General features: G+C 45.6%; 2 protein-coding genes across 6 annotated transcripts in view; both read left to right on the plus strand.

Moving 5' to 3' along the window:
* Positions 1 to 15,328, plus strand: LOC115110222 (uncharacterized). Of its 5 annotated transcripts, XM_029635680.2 has the most exons (10): positions 1 to 2,132; positions 5,093 to 5,157; positions 5,371 to 5,475; positions 6,896 to 6,985; positions 8,205 to 8,350; positions 11,946 to 12,114; positions 13,111 to 13,239; positions 13,549 to 13,684; positions 14,066 to 14,218; positions 14,405 to 15,328. In XM_029635680.2, the coding sequence occupies exons 1-9, from the start codon at positions 577 to 579 to the stop codon at positions 14,193 to 14,195; spliced, it is 2,526 nt and encodes an 841-aa protein (XP_029491540.2). In that variant the 5' UTR covers positions 1 to 576; the 3' UTR covers positions 14,196 to 14,218; positions 14,405 to 15,328. The 5 variants fall into 5 exon arrangements, with proteins under 5 accessions (XP_029491540.2, XP_029491541.2, XP_029491542.2 ...); XM_029635681.2 differs by lacking the exon at positions 6,896 to 6,985 and having other exon boundaries at positions 2 to 2,132; XM_029635682.2 differs by lacking the exon at positions 5,371 to 5,475 and having other exon boundaries at positions 3 to 2,132; positions 5,093 to 5,163.
* Positions 15,329 to 19,404: 4,076 nt separating this feature from the next.
* The window catches only part of LOC115109865 (sterile alpha motif domain-containing protein 14-like), a 53,207-nt gene continuing 52,631 nt past the window's right edge, over positions 19,405 to 19,980 (plus strand). The window contains exon 1 of the mRNA XM_029635112.2: positions 19,405 to 19,637. The gene's annotated coding sequence lies outside the window, so the exon portion shown is untranslated. The remainder of the gene's footprint in view (positions 19,638 to 19,980) is intronic.

Genomic DNA, 19,980 nt, shown 5'->3' on the forward strand with positions numbered 1-19,980 from the left:
CGAACAAATAAGCCATTCCATTTTTGGTTGACCAAATTCGATACTCGCTGACCTCCATACAAAAAAAAACTCGTTTGGTGAGCAAAAAAACAACAACATAAAACACCACCTGCTGGAGAATACATATTTTGGCCACAGTTATCACTCGTTTCGCATAAATCGGCCCAAAATCTGTTTTTCCAGCAGGTGGCAGTTTTTCGGGTTTTGTTTCGCTCTCCAAGCGATTCGTTTTTGTATGGGTATGGGCCTCCTTTATTACCACAAGAAGTAGATTACTGATGTCGCCTCTGCGCAGCCGCCCCGCGAGCCCTAGTGTGCGAGCCACCCATTACATCCATGTTGTCTACGAAGAGGGAATCGGCATCAGCAATACTGACGGAACGTTTTAGATGTGTTTTATTTTATTAGCATACATTTATCAGATTTTTTTCCCCACGAGGAATATGGAAGTTCAAATGGCTGTCGTTAGGTAGAATGACGTGTTTGCAGTCAGCAACCGTGCTATTTATTTTTCTTAATGTTATGTAAGAACAGAGACGGTACGCGGCGCCTCTTGTACCGAATTGAGGCGTAATAATGAATAACGCGCAAGATATGTCTCCTGATTTTGTCTTGATGCGCTTGGTTTCTGCGGCTGAATATGACCGATTGGACGAGGAGAATTTGACGTTGGGCGGTGGAGTGGTTTCCGGATTCGGGAAAGCTGTCTTGGGTAATCATGGCAACAATATCAACAATGGGTTTGAATTTGATCGGAACAACCCCACAGCAGGCCCGGGGAGTCCGAACAATCCCTCCCCGCACTATAGTTCACAGGTTGAGAGCCGGACGGGAGCCCCTGACAGCCGCTTGATGCTGACCCGACCCTTAGTTTCTGATGCGCCTCAACCTCCGGACTTCGCGGTGGCTCAGCGCTTCGATTTCCCGCATGGCGCGGGCAGAGGCTCGCGGGCTCAGCTCATGGTGTTTCAGAACGTCCTTAGGACAAGCGACGGTGTTTTGGAATGCGGCCTCGATCAACCTCCTGGCTTCCAGGTAAGTGAGGCTGATAAACAGGAAGCCAGTTCTGCCTGTGTCATGATGACCGGTGACAACAATGTGGATGTGCAACACCAGAGGCTTCAGTGGCACCCCATTATGAAGCTGTCCAAGGTGGTTGCAGATGCAGGTGACCTGGCTGGAGAGGGAGATGGGCTCTGCCATCGGCACCGCCTGGTCACTGATGCCATGGACTGGCCTCCGCTCCTGGACAAGTCCCTCCGCTTCTGCATCCTGGACCCCAAGAAGACCTGTTCGACGGGGGACACGATCTATCACCACCTGGACGACACGGTGCTCAACCTGGCCCGGAGGCTGGGGGAGCTGGGCCAGGCCTCAGAGATGCTGCTGAAGGAGGGTGGAGAGATTCCTCGCTGTTCCTGTCAGAGCATCCTGGCTTCGGCAACGGGGGGCATAGGCCCCGGAGAGGACCCTAGTGAAACCAGTGACGCCCTCCTAGTGCTGGAGGGCCTGGACTCTGAGGAAGTGGGTGAGCTGGGGCTGGGCGGGGAGGAGTTTAAAGGTGGTGTCCCTGGGCAGGAGGGCGAGACAGACATGGGGCAGGACCGGCGGGGGACTTTCTCAAGCGGCTCCCTCACGGGGCTTATGAGGCAGGTACACCGGCTTGCTGGGGAGTCCTGTGCCTGTGACCCCCAGGTGTGTCCCTCGCCGTTGGATGCCCTGGGCTCTGCAGCCTTAACATCGTCCCTGTCTCTGGCCTCCTCTAACATCACGGGGCAGCCGGCAACAGAAGCTTCCGCCACCCTATCTGGCACCTTACCTTCACAGGACCCTCCCAGCCAAACCTCCCAGCCCCAAAGCAGGGCCACCACGCCGAAGTTAGGGGTGATGTTGCGAGCTGCCTCACCCGTAGTAGTAGAGGGGGCGGCAGGAGGCGAGAAGACGACCAGAGGGAAGTCCCGGAAAGGCTCTCTAAAGATCCGTCTGAGCAAACTATTCCGGACCAAGAGCAGCAGCGGCTCCAGTCACCTACTGGACAAGAGGCCCTCGCTGGCCTCCTCCACCTCCTCCGGGGGCAGCCTGGTGGATGTGTGGGGCTCTGGATCCACCAGCATAGACTTGGACACAGGGAGGTGAGGTTAAGGAGAGGGAAGGGAAGGGGACAGCCCTGTGTCTCTGACTGGGTCAATAGTGTGGTAAAGGTGCGCGACAGCTCTGCGGTCTCAGCTGGTGTTGGTCTAGTACAGTAATCATTATAAACTATTAGTGACTTTACAGGGGACTATTATAGCGCTAGAGGCGCTCAAACAATGTGGGCGTAGTAGAGTTATTATTACAGAAGTTAAGCTATTAGTAGCCAAATTGAAGGATGATTATAATGCCACAGGCACTAAAGGTAGACTAGTGGTTAGTGGAACTGCAGTCAATTTTCCCAGTGAGAGACAAACATTTTAGATATGAGAGCTTATAGCTCACCTCGGCAACAGAATCACGTTACTCCTCTTATCCGGCTGTTTCATGATTAGCGCTGAAAACACTACAAGAAAGGTGATTAACTTATCATGTTCTTAAAGAAACATGCTGGAACTATTGAGTAGACCATATGCTACAGTAGCGTGATGACTCCAAGCAATTAAACTTTGGTTACTAACTTCATCTCCCTTCTTAGGCATGATGGCTTTATCATGTTCGAAACTCCCAAATCAATGAAGATTCAAAATGTCAACCAATAGTTGCCATAGTTGCGTTTGTTCACAGATAAATGCAGTTTAGGACTGTTACCTGTAAACACCTGCTCTTATGTTACCTTGACATCATGCTCCATAGTTACTGAGGTATTCTGTGCATGTTGCATTTCACCTCCTGGTATTATTTGGCATACCTCGGCATCATCCTGGTTCTACACTGTGTGTGCTGAAGCCACTAAAAAGCACAAGCAGACAAGAGCAGCAGGCAAAGGCTACCTCACCACATCGTCATTTATGTAGCCTAGGCTATCCACTCCATTTTTTGGTTATCAACAGAAGCCTCTGGGGACATCTTATGGGCTTGTCACACCATCCCTCATGCCATACTAATGCCTTGTTTTCATCCTCATGCTGTTGGAGGACTTTGTGTCAGAGGGATCGTGGTAAGATTAGGCCTAATGTATCTAGAGAGTGGCCCATGTTGGCTTATCGGCTACAGCTTTAGCACAAATCCATCTCAGTATAACTGTGCCCATTTGGTTGCCACCTTTAGACATGTGGTTCACTCCGTTCGCCATGTAGATTTGGCCTCGCAAATTTGTCATGAATACAGTATGTTGCTGTACCTTTTTTGAAAGCAAAGAAAGCAGCTGGCCATAGCAAGGATGTGAATGTAGTTTAGCATTATAGCCTCCTTCGCTTTGTAGATTCCCGCAGGGCATTGTTTTGCTTTATGTTGTCAAAAGTCAGGGGAAACAGTTGGAGCTAGTTTTAATGAGTTCAGCCCACGGATGTTGGACCAACTGCCAGTACAGCATGTGCATTCATTCAACATGTCCTTTGAGAAATGTTAATATCTCATTTCAGTCATGTTTTGTTTTTATATCTTTTTTTTTCTTCCTTCTTTCTTTTTTTTTTTTTTTTTACTGTTGGGATAACTGCGGTCTTATTTAACCCTTCAAACGCTCACCGGCTGACTTGCTGTAGTCAAAGCTAGGCCAGGTTCACGGTTCATGATCTAACCCAGCCAGTCATCATCATGTCTGTCTGTCTGAGCACAGCTCCCACGAGTTCCTATAGTCTCGACTGTGTTCTCATGTTTCCTTTGATTCAGTATGCACAAACCTGAGACGTGTCGTTACTGAACATGATGGGAAACCAGTGTTTCACTCCAGGCAGTTTCCTCTTTCCCTGCTCTCGGCAAACATGGCTCCTCTTTTAAGCGAGGGAAAGGGTGTGGTGAGGGAGGTAGGATTGTGGGAAGGAGTTTGTAGGTGGCGGGGTGAATATCAGCTGCTGTTTACCCTGCTGTGCTTCAGGCTTAGCTCAAGCGGCATGCTGGGTTTTCCCCACTAGCACTGTCTCTCTCTCACACACACACACACACACACACACACACACACACAAGCTGGCCCCTGCTGCAAAGGAATCTGGTAGTCAGCAAGGCGCAGCTAACACCCAGTCAGCCTTCCAGAAGCTTCCTAAAAAATCCCCAAATGTGATAAACTGGAGTGGTGCTGTGTTTTAGGGGGAAGCGTTAAGCTAAGGATGGCTATCCAAACAAGAAGTTACAACACAGAAATGCTCCAATCAACGAAGGATTGTGTAATCAGAGGAGCTCGTTGTGCTTCTACATATCAGTTTAATAGCGTAAATCTTAACTATGTCTTCTTGCTTCAGAAAATAGGCTATATATTTTTTTAACCAAACAAGTCCAATGCTGTTTAAATAAACTGATGCTCAAATAATGACAAAACTGAAATGCAAAACCATCAAGCAGGCACAACTGACTTAATTTTTAACCAATCAAGTCTGTTGGAATAGACAGCACCCTCAAGACACTCAATGATAATGTTGCATCGCTGGCTGCTGACTTCACAGGGTCAGTGTAAGTGACTCAGCTTAAAAAAGAAACAAACCGATTTGAGGGCAGTCCGGTAGGTTATGGCTGGTCAGGTCCACTAGCCAGAGGTAAGCGTCTGACCCTCTACATCCCAGAGATGGATCTCAGTCCTTGGTGTTGAGACACAGTGTACCCTTTTTTTTAACCTTTATTTATCTAGACAAGTCAGTTAAGAACAAATTCTTATTTTCAATGATGTCCTAGGAACAGTGGGTTAACTGCCTGTTCAGGGGCAGAACAACAGATTTGTACCTTGTCAACCCGGGGATTTGAACTTGCAACCTTCCGGTTACTAGTCCAACGCTTTAACCACTAGGCCACCCTGCCGTACCCTTGAGAAATAGGCCTCTGGTTTCATACAGTAGAAGGGTCAAAAATACATGAGGCTGAGAGAGATGGTTCAAAATGAATGCCGTGGGATTGAGGTCTAGCGGATAATAGTGGTTCTTAGGACTATATAAGGGCTTCTCTTATGTTTGACCCTCTCTCTGTCTCTCCACAGCAAACACCAGCTCTCCAGGCCCCAAAGTGCCTTCTCTCCGTTGGCCTTCGGTCCTGCCTTCACCGGTAATTGTGTGTACTTGAGTGTTTGTGTGCTTTTATTTCTGAATGTGGCGTTAGCTTTATGTCGACGTATATGGCTTGGTAATGGGTGGCTTGTGCTCGGGAGAATGTGCCACTCGCATACGCATGTGCACTTATGTGCCATATAGGATCTCTTCATCTTTTTTTCTTTCTCTCTCTGTTTTTCATTTTCTGTCCCTGGATCTCTCCCTCCAGGTGAGACTGTGTCCCTGGAAGACGTGGATATTTCTCGTAGAGGGGTGAACTCTCTGCACCCCCCGACACCTCCACCTCCGCCCAGACGAAGCCTCAGTCTGCTGGGTACTTTCCTCTCTTTCCTGCTTACATTTCCTTGGTGTTTCTTCTGTTGCGTCACCCTCTTCTTCTCCATGTGCCACTCTGCTGCTGGGCTGCCCCTTTTCACTTTCTTTTTTTTTCTGGGCTTTTTCTCGTTTTCCACAAAAACATTGATGCAAATACAAAAGAACATTGAGGATTTGTGTAAGGGTCAGACATTTAAAAATAATATATATATATATCTAGGAGGGTTAGAAAAGGTGATCAGGAGTTAAGCATGGGTAGTTTCTCCAATCTCCGTAGCAGTAGTTGCTGCCTCTGTGTTTTATAGTTGGCATGTGTGTAACGGTTCACTGTGTAAACCAATTTCAGGAACTCAATAGGAATATACGTGATAGGACAGACACTAATACACGTATGGTTCGGTGCCACTTGGGGTTGTAGTACAACAATTACTTGTTGGTTTTCTGTGACTTCAAATGCATTAGGCCTTGTGACTTATGGTACAGGGTCAGAATTGCAGAACTGAATTTGTTTTAAGAAGCACTCAGCTGTCTGTCTGTCTGTCTCTTTCTCTCTCTCTTTCTCTCTCTCTCTCTCTCTCTTTCTCTTTCTCTCTCTGTTGGCTGTGTTGGCCTCAGACGACATGTGGGTTTCTTTCTTTAGACCATGTTCTAGTAGGTTAGCACCCAATTAGCATTAGTAATGTGGTCGATGCCAAGGCTGAGAACGTCATCAGACTGAAGATGCACAGAAGTCAAAATGCAGTCATGATCAGACAACGGTCTGGAGAGTGCTTGCGTTGCTAAGGTACAGGTCGTTTTTCTATGACTAAAGATCCCACGTTTTCCTATTAGCCTACTTCATACCTATGCCTCTAGCTACTAAAGCCATTTCTGGTTCCTCTGCCTGGGCATCTGGCCACACTTCCTCAACACACAACAATCATTAGAGGCTTAACATCCAGGTTGCGATAGAGGTTTTGCCCATTTAATATAGGATGACGATACTGGAGCCCCAGCAACATTTTGGAGGACAAATGAGACTAAGGGAATGGGGGTACGGATGGGTATTTGCTCGATGCCTTGCTATGCCAATGTCTGTCCAGCTTGGTGATCGGTCACTGCTTTCTTCATATGCTCTGCCTGGTGTCATTTTTGCTCTGTGGCTTGATTGTGACATCACTGTGTGTCGGGATCCCACTTCTGACACCAACAGTACCCACTTTGGATGTGAGACATTCATTGTGGTTCTTTTGAGGCAAAGTGCTCCTGTATAATGTGACCACCACTAGTCCTTTATCTTATCGTGTGCCATTCAGCCATCAGTATGCTCAACTTGAAAGGAAGCCAGAGGAAGAGGAAGTTGCCATTTTGATGTCCGTAAAGTTCAGGGTGGTGGCTGGCCTCTTAAAGCCTGTGCCTCCCGCTGTGCTCTGTTCCAGATGACTTTGGTGGGCCGCAGCCTGGGCCTTTCCTAGAGAGTGGTGTTCATCCCTCCCATGCCTTCATCCAGCATAGCCTCAGCCTCAATGGTAAGAGCAAAGCCGGGGCAAGAGAGGTCAAGGGGGCTTACCAGTGGGGCACAGAGAGAGACTCATAAAGACATAGGCTGGAGAATGAAAAAATCATAGACTATGTACCCTTCTAAAACATTTTCTATTTTACTGTGATATGTCTAACTCATTTCAGTTGGTAGGCTTTTTTTTTACATTGTTATACAGTATCTGGACACTTTAAGTTTGGTTAACAGATATTCTGCTGCAGTGAGGTTAATGGTTGGGATATTATGGCTTTCTCTGACAGGGTTTCTTCTTCCTTCTGTAACCATTTGCATATGCACATACTGACTACTAGCATTGGTATTGTAATATCTACTGAGCTACGTTATATAATCAGAAATGATTGTGTGTAGGTAGAGCTGGCGCATTTCCGTATTCTGACGCAGAATCGGATATCCTTCTACATTGGTATTTGAACGTTGTGAAACATTGCAGCCTCCTGAATAAGCCCCTGCAGGTTTACCAGACCATTTCTCTTGCTTTTAATAGGCTCGGCTCAAAGAAAGGCCTTGGCAAAGTGGTGTGATCAGAGGCAGCAGGGAAAGAAAAGTAACATGGGGATCCCTAATGAAGAACAAGATTTAGAAAGAGGCAGATAATGAATACTCATTATCATTTCAGGAAAAGGGTCATCAATGCAATCATCTCCTGAAAATTGTGAAATTTATAGTTTAATCGTAGATATCACATTGTGCACACGGAACGTATGATTGTGCCCAGTTAATCCTGGTCAATTTGCATGATGTTAAAAATGTGTCTGGTTGAATGATTTGGTGATTATATTCAGACGGACTGGTGAGATTGTCAGAGACCGAGGCAGATGAAGTGACTAACCATTTGATGGCCCTCTGTACCCGAGAGAGAGAGATTTAACTTATAGGCTACTTCAGTACATGCATGATAGACTTATTCGTTATATTATCACAGATGTGTCATTCCACACAATAATTTAACCTATAACGGAGGCTCCAATTGTTTTGTTTGTTAGGTCACATAGTCAGGACAATGACACACAACCACTTACCCTGAGCTGCACACTTGCTCATGTTTCTTTTAAACAGGGTGAATGTATGGCTAATTTGTCAACAATTTCTGGAAATACCATGTTTTTTTTTTTAACCGAATGTTCTAGTAGCCACCAGTAAGAGTGAATGATAAACCCTGGATCTGAGTGTGTGGCCCTGTGTTTCAGATACGTTCCTGCGGGGTCTCCCCCGGCCCATCCCGCTGCCTGGCGACGGCCAGAACACGTCTCGGGTGGACCAGCGCCCACTGCTGTGCCCACTGAGCCGCCCCGATGCCAGCAGCTTTGCCACCAGCCTCCGAGAACTGGAAAAAGTAGGACATGTCACGTGTACATAGGCACATTGACATTCTTACAGACACAGTGCTAGGTTCAGACAATGTTCCCTCTAAGCTGCGTACGGGCACGCAGCTCCCCCGGGACTGCCGCGCATAAGAAATATCAGCCCGCGCAGAGAAGCACGAGATTGAACTTGAATTGCCAATATTAACCACTTTCAATTCAACATACCGAAACAAAATTAACTATGCAAAGCTAACTATGCAAGAGATTTTCTTGTGGGCAGAACACACCGGAGTAGGATTCTATTGCATTGACAGGCACGACTCAGCCTGTACTCTACAGACCGGTGCGGCAAAACCAGTATCCCAATGTGCAAATACACATTTGCCATATATGGATCTGTGTCATTCACTTTACATGGGACTGTGTTTACACCATGAGTGGTCGTGAGTAGATATGCACATAGATGTGCACATTTGTTCATAATCTTTGCTGGTATGTGAGCTATTAGCCCATTTATAGCTAGTCAGCAATGGGGGAGTGGTTGCTTCCTACAAGAGCACAAAAGCGAGTCAGGCAAAGAATTTTTTTTTTCAGCAGGCCCTAAAAATGTGTTCAGTACCGGGGGGAAAAAATGAGAGAACATTGGACACGGTGCTAGGTACAGACACGGTGCTAGGTACAGACACGGTGCTAGGTACAGACGCGGTGCTAGGTACAGACACGGTGCTACAGTAGGTTCAGACACAATGCTAGGTTCAGACAAATCAAATGTATTTATTAAGCCCTTTTACATCAGCAGAAACCCAGCCTAAAACCCCAATGCAGATTTAGAAGCATGGTGGCAAGGAAAAACTCCCTAGACAGGCAGGAACCTAGGAAGAAACCTAGAGAGGAACCAGGTTCTGAGGGGTGGCCAGTCCTCTTCTGGCTGTGGCGGGTGGAGATTATAAGAGTACGTGGCCATTAAGGCCAGATCATTCCTCAAGATGTCCAAATGTTAATTGATGACCAGCAGGGTCAAATAATAATCACAGGGGTTGTAGAGGGTGCAACAGGTCAGCACCTCAGGAGTAAATGTCAGTTGGCTTTTCAGAGCCGAGCAAATTGTAGAATTAGAGGGAGCATACCTAAGATCACACAGGACACCAGATAAGACAGGAGAATTTCACCAGATAGGACAGACTGACCTTAGCCCCCCCGGCACATAGACTATTGCAGAATAGATAATGGAGGCAGAGACAGGGGTCAGGACACTGTGGGCCCTGTCTGACAATACCACCGGACAGGGTCAAACAGGCAGGATATAACCCCACCCACTTTGCCAAAGCACAGCCCCCATACCACTAGAGGGATATAAACAGACCACCAACTAAGAGTAGGGGTGTTAACCCCGGTGTCCTGGCTAAATTCCCAATCTGGCCCTCAAACCATCACGGTCACCTAATAATCCCCAGTTTACAATTGGCTCATTCATCCCCCTCCTCTCCTCTGTAACTATTCCCCAGGCTGTTGCTGCAAATGAGAACGTGTTCTCAGTCAACTTACCTGGTAAAATAACGGATAAATAAAAGTTGAGAAGCGCGGAGCTAGGTTGAAGCACAGAGGATGTGTTCGTAAATCATAACGGCAGTCAAGCTAACAGGCTAACAGGCTAAGGTTGGCTAGCTTGCTAGCTACTTCCAGACACAAATGAGAGAACACCTCACTCTGAGCAGTTTACTTGCCCTAACAGAGCTGGTTAGGCTGTTTTCATGTTATCCAGAACATTGCTGACTAACTGATGCTGGCAACAATTTAATTAAGCTTTTTTCCCCAACGTTTACTGGCACCGGCCATATTCAACGGGTGTTGGACGTTTGTAAATTCATCGGTTATTCTGCGCTCTGGCACACTCAGATGAAAGTGCTCTGAAATCGGAGTAGATAGCCAGAGTGAATTTACGAACGCACCCAGAGCTCGGTTTAGTTAGATAATACTAAGATCATAACAAACACATCCCATAACACAGGCAGATACTTCTAATACTTCTAGTCTTTAGATGTGCATGCATGCATGTAAAAAAGGTTGGGACACACCTACTAAATCAAGGGTTTTTCTTTAGTTTTACTATTTTCTACATTGAAGAATAATAGTGGATACATCAAAAGGATGAAATAACACATGGAATCTTGTAATAACCCAAAAAGTGTTAATCAGCCACCCTTTGCCTTGATGACAGCTTTGCACACTCTTGGCATTCTCTCAACCAGCTTCACGAGGAATGCTTTTCCAACAGTCTTGAAGGAGTTCCCACATATGCTGAGCACTTGTTGGCTGCTTTTCCTTCACTCTGTGGCCCAACTCATCACAAACCATCGCAATTGGGTTGAGGTTGGGTGATTGTGGAGGCCAGGTCATCTGATGCAGCATTACATCACTCTCCTTCTTGGTCAAATAGCCCTTACACAGCCTGGAGGTGTGTTGGGTCATTGTCCTGTTGAAAAACAAATGATAGAACCACTAAGCGCAAACCAGATGGGATATCGCTGCAGAATGCTGTGGTAGCTACGCTGGTTAAGTGTGCCTTGAATTCTAAATAAATCACAGACTGTGTCACCAAGCAGAGCACCTCCACACCATCACACCTCCTCTGTGCTTCATGGTGGGAACTACACATGTGGAGATCATATGTTCACCTACTCTGCGTCTCACAAAGACACGGCGGTTGGAACCAAAAATCACATTTTTGAACTCATCAGACCAAAGGACAGATTTCCACCAGTCCAATGTCCATTGCTTGTGTTTCTTGGCCCAAGCATGTCTCTCCTTCTTATTGGTGTCCTTTAGTAGTGGTTTCTTTGCAGCAATTTCAACCATGAAGGCGTGATTTACGCAGTCTCCTCTGAACAGTTGATGTTGAGATGTGTCTGTTACTTTAACTCTGAAGCATTTATTTGGGCTGAAATCTGAGGTGCAGTTAACTCTAATGAACTTATTCTCTGCAGCAGAGGTAACTCTGGGTCTTCCTTTCCTGTGGGGGTCCTCATGAGAGCCAGTTTCATCATAGCGTTTTATGGTTTTTGCGACTGCACTTGAAAAAACATTCAACGTTCTTGAAATGTTCTGTATTGACTGACCTTCATGTCTTAAAGTAATGATGGACTGTAATTTCTCTTTGCTTATTTGAGCTGTTCTTGCCATAATATGGACTTGGTATTTTACCAAATAGGGCTATATTCTGTATACCACCCCTACCTTGTCACAACACAACTGATTGGCTCAAACCCATTAAGAAGGATAGAAATTCCACAAATGAACTTTTAAGAAGGCACACCTGTTAATTGAAATGCATTCCAGATGACTACCTCATGAAGCTGGTTGAGAGAATGCCAAGAGTGTTCAAAGCTGTCATCAAGGCAAAGGGTGGCTACTTTGAAGAATCTCAAATATAAAATATATTTTGATTTGTTGAACACTTTTTTGGTTACTACATGATTTCATGTGTGCTATTTCATTGTTTTGATGTCTTCACTATTATTCTACCATGTAGAAAGTAGTAAAAAATAAAGAAAAACCCATGGAATGAGCAGGTGTCCAAACTTTTTTATATTTGATGTGAATTTGCCTATATCTGTGTGATCGTAGTGTGGCTGGTACTGGGGTCCTATGAACTGGGAGGATGCAGAGATGAAGCTGAAGGCCAAGCCAGACGGGGCGTTCCTGGTGAGGGACAGCTCTGATCCCCGCTACATCCTCAGCCTGAGCTTCCGCTCCCAGGGGGTCACACACCACACGCGCATGGAGCACTACAGAGGTGAGTTACACACACACACACACACACAAGCAAGCATGCACATACACACACGCTATAGTTACGCTACGTTAGGGGTGTTCCAATCTGGCTATACTCTGTCATCGTATCTGTAAATTGACAGTTGCTAGTCAAATTGGATGATACTCGTGATCAGAAAAAACGTGGAAGTGTTTAATATGCTTAAGTAGATGTTGGCAAAATGCCCGTCTCCCTGCACGTTTAAAGACCAAACTAGCTGCAGATGAGGAGCAGCGTGCGGAGGGGTGTCTTGTCTGTTTCTGTGTGCAGCGACCAGACAAGTTTGCTGTCACTCAGTGTGCATCGGCGGTTCATCTTTCTGCCCTTGTTAGCAATGTGCAGAGTATCTAACAGGAGACAGTAGCAATCTGAATGGTCAGACTGAAACATGCGGAGGGAAGTGATCGGGTGAAGTTATGAAGTGAAGCGGGTGGACGGAGAAATACAGCTTCACTCTATCCAGTCAGAGAAGCAGGATCGACGTAGAACCCTCCCATTTCTTTACAGACAGGCAAGCTAACCAGTTGAGTTATTTAGACCACGTAGCACCTCACACTTTATTTAAAGGTGCACGCTGGCACCCGAAAATGTTTTTTGTTGTTCCGTTCACTGATAATAAATCAAATCGCATTGGTGTGAGCAATTGCCCATATCTGTTACGATCCTGTTCTGTCAGACTACTCTGCACGCCCCTACTCTACATGCGCTCTCATGCAGCACTTTTAACTGAAGATGTAAGCCATGTACACACACGTTGGATGGTTTTATGTCGGGTCTTGCCATTGGATGGTTTCATGTCGGGTCTTGCCATTGGATGGTTTCATGTCGTGTCTTGCCATTGGATGGTTTCATGTCGTGTCTTGCCATTGGATGGTTTCATGTCGTGTCTTGCCATTGGATGGTTTCATGTCGGGTCTTGCCATTGGATGGTTTCATGTCGTGTCTTATTGATTGGTCTTATTCTCTCTTTCTTCACAGGAACCTTCAGCCTCTGGTGTCACCCAAAGTTTGAGGACCGCTGTCATTCTGTGGTAGAGTTTATCGAACGGGCCATCATGCACTCCAAGAATGGAAAATTCCTCTACTTCCTGCGCTCACGGGTCCCAGGTAAGAACCTACCAATCAGAGTGGGACAATGCTAAATGACTGCTCTGTTGCTGTATATGGATCTGAATCATAGGTTACATACAGCACCATTTAAAAGTTGCTATTACTAACACCTATTTAGCACTGGGTTTTCATAACTAATTAGGCCTTAGGTTTGTTTTGACTTTACTATATTTTCACAATTAGTGTTGTATTTATATATGGTGGAGGATGTAGTTCACTCTCTAGGGTAGAATTTAGTATGCTTATGATGTGTGTTCCTGCCACTGATGTACATTAATATGTGTGTGACCATGGTTCCTCCTCCAGGCCTCCCCCCGACCCCGGTCCAGCTACTGTACCCAGTGTCCCGCTTCAGCAGTGTCAAGTCCCTGCAGCACCTCTGTCGCTTCTGCATTCGCCAGCTGATCCGCATAGACCACATCCAGGAGCTCCCGCTGCCCACGTACGTAGAAACACAACACACAGATCTGCCCACATTATAGAAACGCAACATATAGACCACATCCAATAGCTCCTGGCTGCCCATGCACTGCCCTGCCTGTATAGACCAGTGACCAATGATATAGTGTGACATATAGTGCCCTCTAGTGTACAAAATAAGTGAAACATCTGAAGACAGACTAAATATAATCAACACAACAAATAACCACAAAGGCAGGCCAAAATGGCTCCACAAGATGTTGGGATTTGTGTACAATGGTGGGAGTGTTTAGGATATTGACATAGTGGAAGATTTTGATAGTGTGTATTGGGATGGTTATATTTTCCAGAGAGTTTTGTATTGGAAGGGGTTGTATAAAATGTACCCCGTCTCTTCCCATAGGCCCCTCATAGTCTACCTGCGAAAGTTCTACTACTATGATCCTGAGGAGGAGATGTACATGTCAATCAAGGAGATGGGGCGGGACATGACCACCCAACCGGCGACTGGCCAGCCGGAGTCTCAAACGTAGCACTTGGAAGATCTATGGAGAAAGTGAGTGATGGACATTTGGGCCACCAATTGAGCAGTGTTGTTAAATTACGTTTATACTGAAATACTGTATTTGATACATTATACAATTGACTTTTCCATATATTTTAAATGAAAACATTGTGGTGTGCATTGTTTAGTGTGGCCACTGGTCAGTGTATATAATGTCCTTATCCTTTGTTGTTGCAGGGTTTTTATACACGTGGACAGCTTACCTGAAGACTGATGGTGACTGATTGGGGACAGTCTCGCTCAAACCCTCTTGTGCCAGATTGTGCACTAAATCAGCGTTCTTGGTTGACTCGGTATCCGGACGTCTGGGGGCAGGGTTTTACATGATCCTCCCTTTTTGATTGGCCCACAGAAACTGGAGGAGGAGCAGGGGATGAGGAATCTCCACCCACCCGGCCAGTGAGGAAGATATCTGACCTCTGGGCTGAACTGGAAGAGCTGACTGACTACTTGCCATTGTGCTAACTACAGTAAGCCCCCCCCCCCCAGCTAAGACTGGACATCACTGCAACGTTGTGGAAACGTCACATGTACCTGAGTTGGAAGAACATTTCAATCGAAACGAGCGCACCCTTGAGCCTGGAGGCTAAGACGATAGGTTGAGGGTCGAAGTATATGGAACCAAATCAGTTTGGAAAACGATGCACTTGACCTTTGTTTGTACCCCTGCTCTGAAAAGGTCTGGGAAAAGGGACAGCTCATTGTTTGGACCAGAGTATAAAAAGTTGTCTACTGTATGTCAGCCAAGGAGGAGAAACTGTACACACCTTTCTGATGTGATGCATTCTCAAGTACAGAGAAATATCCTTTTTTAGTTTTTTCCTCTTAAAATATTTGGTTGCCGCTGATTTGATCTGCACCTTTTGAGTTGACTCCCTGAGCTGTGTGTGTGTGTCTGCGTGCCTGTATGTGTGTGTAAATACTGTGCGTTGGCGTTAGCGGTTGGTGGTTAACCAGAGTTATTTGGTGGTGTAACATCACTGGAGGATATCGTGGTTGGCTCTCAACTCTGGAATCCAACTGGAATTCTCTTGCTATACTGTTATTGAGCAAATGCGTTACCAGAACAAATAATAATAAAACTGTTGATGGAATTTAAAACATGAGAAAAGCGCCTTACTTTATGTCTCTGGCTGAGATTCAATCCAAGGCCCAATAGAAAAGGCACATTGTTGGCTGTTCAGTGCGCTGCTCTATAACGTACCTTGGATTGAGTATTGACCTGTCTGTCTGTGCTTGTGATTGTTTCTCCAACCAAACACACCCTACCACAGATATACAGTTGAAATCGGATGTTTACATACACTTAGGTTGGAGTCATTAAAACTCGTTTTTCAGCCACTCCACACATTTCTTGTTAACAAACTATAGTTTTGGCAAGTCGGTTAGGACATCTACTTTGTGCATGACACAAGTAATTTTTCCAACAATTGTTACCAGACAGATTATTTAACTTAATTCACTGTATCACAATTCCAGTGGGTTAGACGTTTACATACACTAAGTTGACTGTGCCTTTTAAACAGCTTGGAAAATTCCAGAAAATGATGTAATGGCTTTAGAATTTTCTGACAGGCTAATTGACATAATTTGAGTCAATTGGAGGTGGACCTGTGGATGTATTTCAAGGCCTACCTTCAAACTCAGTGCCTCTTTGCTTGACATCATGGGAAAATCAAAAGAAATCAGCCAAGACAGAAAAAAAGTAGACCTCCACAAGTCTGGTTCATACTTGGGAGTAATTTCCAAACGGCTGAAGGTACAATGTTCATCTGAACAAACAATAGTACGCAAGTATAATCACCATGGGACCACGCAGACGTCATGCCGCTGAGGAAGGAGACTCATTCTATCTCCTAGAGATGAACGTACTTTGGTGCGAAAAGTGCAAATCAATCCCAGAACAACAGCAAAGGACCTTGTGAAGATGCTAGAAGAAACAGGTACAAAAGTTTCTATATCCACAGTAAAATGAGCCCTATATCGACATAACCTGAAAGGCCACTCAGCAAGGAAGGAGCCACTGCTCCAAAACCGCCATAAAAAAGCCAGACTACGGTTTGTAACTGCACATGGGGACAAATAATGTACTTTTTGAGCTTGGTCGCAAATGGGTCTTCCAAATGGACAATGACCCCAAGCATACTCCCAAAGTTGTTGCAAAATGGCTTAAGGACAACAAAGTCAAGGTATTGGAGTGGCCATCACAAGGTCTTGACCTCAATCCTGTAGAAAATTTGTGGACAGAACTGAAAAAGCGTGTGCGAGCAAGGAGACCTACAAATCTGACTCAGTTACAACCAGCTCTGTCAGGAGGAATGGGCCAAAATTCACCCAACTTATTGTGGGAAGCTTGTGGAAGGCTACCCAAAACATTTGACCCAAGTTAAACAATTTAAAGGCAATGCTACCAAATACTAATTGAGTTTATGTAAACTTCTGACCCACTGGGAATACTATTATTCTGACATTTCACATTCTTAAAACAAAGTGGTGATACTAACTGACCTAAGAGAGGATTTTTTTACTAGGATTAAATGTCAGGAGTTGTGAAAAACAAAGTTTAAATTTATTTGGCTAAGAGGGGTAGGTCAACTTCTGACTTCAATTGTACATGTTGTTGTTCTTCATTGCAGTAATGTTGGTAAGTAGACACTAGTTGGCGCCAGAACCTTGAGGACCAAATTATACCATCCTGCAGTCTACACCCCCCCCCGACAACTTAGAGATATTCCTGATATCAGTTAGACGTAGCCATCCTTTATTTTGTAGGTATTTTCAAGGTTATATTTTTAGTGAGTTTATTTTAGTGTGCGTGTGTATGTGCTCTGTTCCTCCCCCATGTCCCTCTGATAAATTTGAATTCTCTGGCGGTATCACCGCAGGGGAACAGTATGCGGATGTGTAAATTGACAAAGCAATGAGGGTGAGCGGGTGTGCATGTATTTAGTGTGTGCATGTGTTTGTGCGTGTGCATGTGTGCGCTGAATGCGTCAATGTATCTACCTGGTGGAGTGTGTACTAATACAGCATGCACGCATGTCCTTTACGTAGGCTAATGTGTGAGATACAGCGCATAAATAGACAACTTGACTCAAATAATAGTTGATGATTACAGACGGTTAGGGTGTGTGTGTGAGGAGGACATGAGTTAGTACAACAAGACGCGAGCTGAGGAAAGAGGATGGGCCAGAATTTGAATAGAGCTTTATGAGAGATCAGCAGCAACGCCTGGGGAGTGATTCACTCATTTCAACGGGGGCATATTTATGCTCTTGTGTTACACTGAGCACCACCACACACACACACACACACACACACACACACACCCACCAGTGGAGGCTGCTGAGGGGAGGACGGCTCATAATAATGGCTGGAACGGAGTGAATGGAATGTTATGAAACACATTAGATACCATTCCATTACACTCCATTCCAGTCATTATGAGCCATCCTCCCCTCAGCAGCCTCCACTGACGCACACACACAGTTAAGTGCTAAACAGCTAGGTGAGTATGAATGATCCAGGAATGCCTGTAGGATAGATAGGACTGGTGAAAACGGATGCTTAAAGACTCGCAGCACATCATGGTACTGTGAGAAAACAGACTACCACCGAGAAGTAAGCATTTGTCAAAAGATCATGTGCATGCATCAATGTAGTTAGTTCTTGTATAATGGCCTTGAGCATACGAATATCTGCTGATGGTCATGAGGACACCGCATTGATGCATGTTGAACTGTCTACGTTTAGCTAACTATGCAGCCAAGTGAGGGCACCAGAGTCATATGTAGAGATACTTGCTAACGTCAGACATTCCATAAAGCAGGGGTAGGCAACGACATTCAGGTGCAGGCCAATTATTTTCGGACTGGATATAGGGGGGCGCGCGATATATTTCTAATAATTTGTACACTGCAAATTGACCACAACCAAGCCCCAAAAAAGAGATTGTATTTGAAAATAACAATCATTTCACACCTTGATGACATTGAGACACGACCACATACGATCACACACAACTTTTTTTATTTTAATCATAGGGGATACTTTTAAGCTGAATTCCTGGGCACAGATTCCCAAAACACTTCTTATGCAAAAAGCTGCTCAAGAAATAAAAGGTGTTGATATTCCTCAACAATATCTAAAGATTGAATGATTTTCTTACGGAATCCTCAAATATCTTCTTACCAAACATGTTAAATTGCTTTCATGAGTTTATTCTCTCACAGCCCTGAGTTTAACACAAGGGTTTAGCCATCTTGGAACTAAGAACAAAAACCCCAAACTTTATTTTTAAGATTCTATTTCTTCTTAACTTTTTGCTTAAAGAGAAACATAATAGTGCAAGAACATTTCCAATAACCTTTTTGAGGAAAATCAACTTTGCTTAACTTTCTTCATAAGTCTATAGTTAAGGAAAACATTTCACTTAAGAAGGTTTTGTGAATCTGGGCCCTGTTCTTCTGGAGAAAACAAAAATGCTTGTTGCCGAGCCCTGCCATAATGTATCACACCAGAGCTCCACCTTAATGGCCAGGCGCAACTTACATCTCTATTGGAGGACTGTAGCGGATGCACCTGTCTTGTGAAGTGCATCTCCCTTATCCTCCTTCCATGCCCTTTGAAACCTTCTCCTTTTCCTCCTTTTCAGTGTCTCCCCAGGCAAACGAGAGACATCTCCTTTATCCTCCCTCCATCCCCTTTTAAACCTCCTCCTCTTCCTCCTTTTCAGTGTCCCCCCAGGCAGACAAGAGAGGCATCTCACATCTCCTTGAGTGGCCTGATAATAAGCTGAGTGGAGTGCTGCTGACTGACATCCCCCTCCTCCATTACTTCTTCCTCCTCCCCTTAGGCTCTCACTGCCCCCATCCTCCCCCTACACACACACACCAGGGCTGGATCACCAGGACCTGCTTGAGAGCACTGCCTTCTCCATCATACCAGACAGCTGTGCTTGAGTGTGTGCTTGTGTGTCCCTACCTCAGCCTGCCTCTCTCTCTTTCTCTCTCTTGATTTTTCTCCTGTCCCTCTCTCTTTACCCCGTCCTTCGCTCTTTCCTTTCGCTCTGCCTTAGACACTGTCATCCACTCCCACTTCTCTCTCTCCCCTCCCTCCTCCCTCTCTACCCCCTCTCTCTCTCCTACCCGCCCTCCCCTCCTCCCTCTCTCTTTCTCGGCTGTCCTTGACGGTGATCTGTGGCAGAGCAGAGCTCTGTAGTGCTGGGTTGTGCAGGAGGAAGCAGGCAGCCAGCCTTTGCCCAGTGGATACATTCTGTTCTGTCTCTTCCAACGCTGCTGCCGTTACCCGGGATACGCATTCGGCCTGCCGTGCTGCCAGTGGAGACGAGGACCTTATGCCAGTCTGCCATGTCGACTGAGTGCCAACCTAAGGGGAACACGTTTTAAAGGTGAGCTGCACTGCTTTTACCGCCCGGACTGTTTACCTTGTTGTTGTCTCGATTTCGATCTTGTTTTCTAGTCTTTTCCTCTCTCCGCCCTGCTCTGTTCTCATCTCTATTTCTCCCTATCTCTTATCATCTCTGTTCTCCTCGCTGGTCCTCGCTCTATCTCTCGCTCCTCTCTCTCTCCCTCTTCCTCTCTGAGCCTGCCAGCCCTATCCCCCGACAATGCTTTTTGTTGTTGAGAACAAACCCCCTCTTTTGGGAACAAGCTGTGCTTGCTTTGGGATGTGTTTGTCTCGTTTGGTGCGGTCACTCAAGCCAAGGCATCCTCACTCTGACTGAATAGAGA

The sequence above is a fragment of the Oncorhynchus nerka genome, linkage group LG26 (genome assembly GCF_034236695.1).
Source record: "Oncorhynchus nerka isolate Pitt River linkage group LG26, Oner_Uvic_2.0, whole genome shotgun sequence".
In the NCBI taxonomy this organism is placed as follows: domain Eukaryota; kingdom Metazoa; phylum Chordata; class Actinopteri; order Salmoniformes; family Salmonidae; genus Oncorhynchus; species Oncorhynchus nerka.

What these genes read in the sequence shown, in the direction of transcription:
- LOC115110222 (XM_029635680.2), top strand. Translation starts at nt 577, where the DNA reads ATGAATAACGCGCAAGATATGTCTCCTGATTTTGTCTTGATGCGCTTG. An exon ending in CTTCGGTCCTGCCTTCACCG is followed by an intron (nt 5,158 to 5,370) that starts GTAATTGTGTGT and finishes CTCTCCCTCCAG; the next exon opens with GTGAGACTGTGTCCCTGGAA. An exon ending in GCGCATGGAGCACTACAGAG is followed by an intron (nt 12,115 to 13,110) that starts GTGAGTTACACA and finishes CTTTCTTCACAG; the next exon opens with GAACCTTCAGCCTCTGGTGT.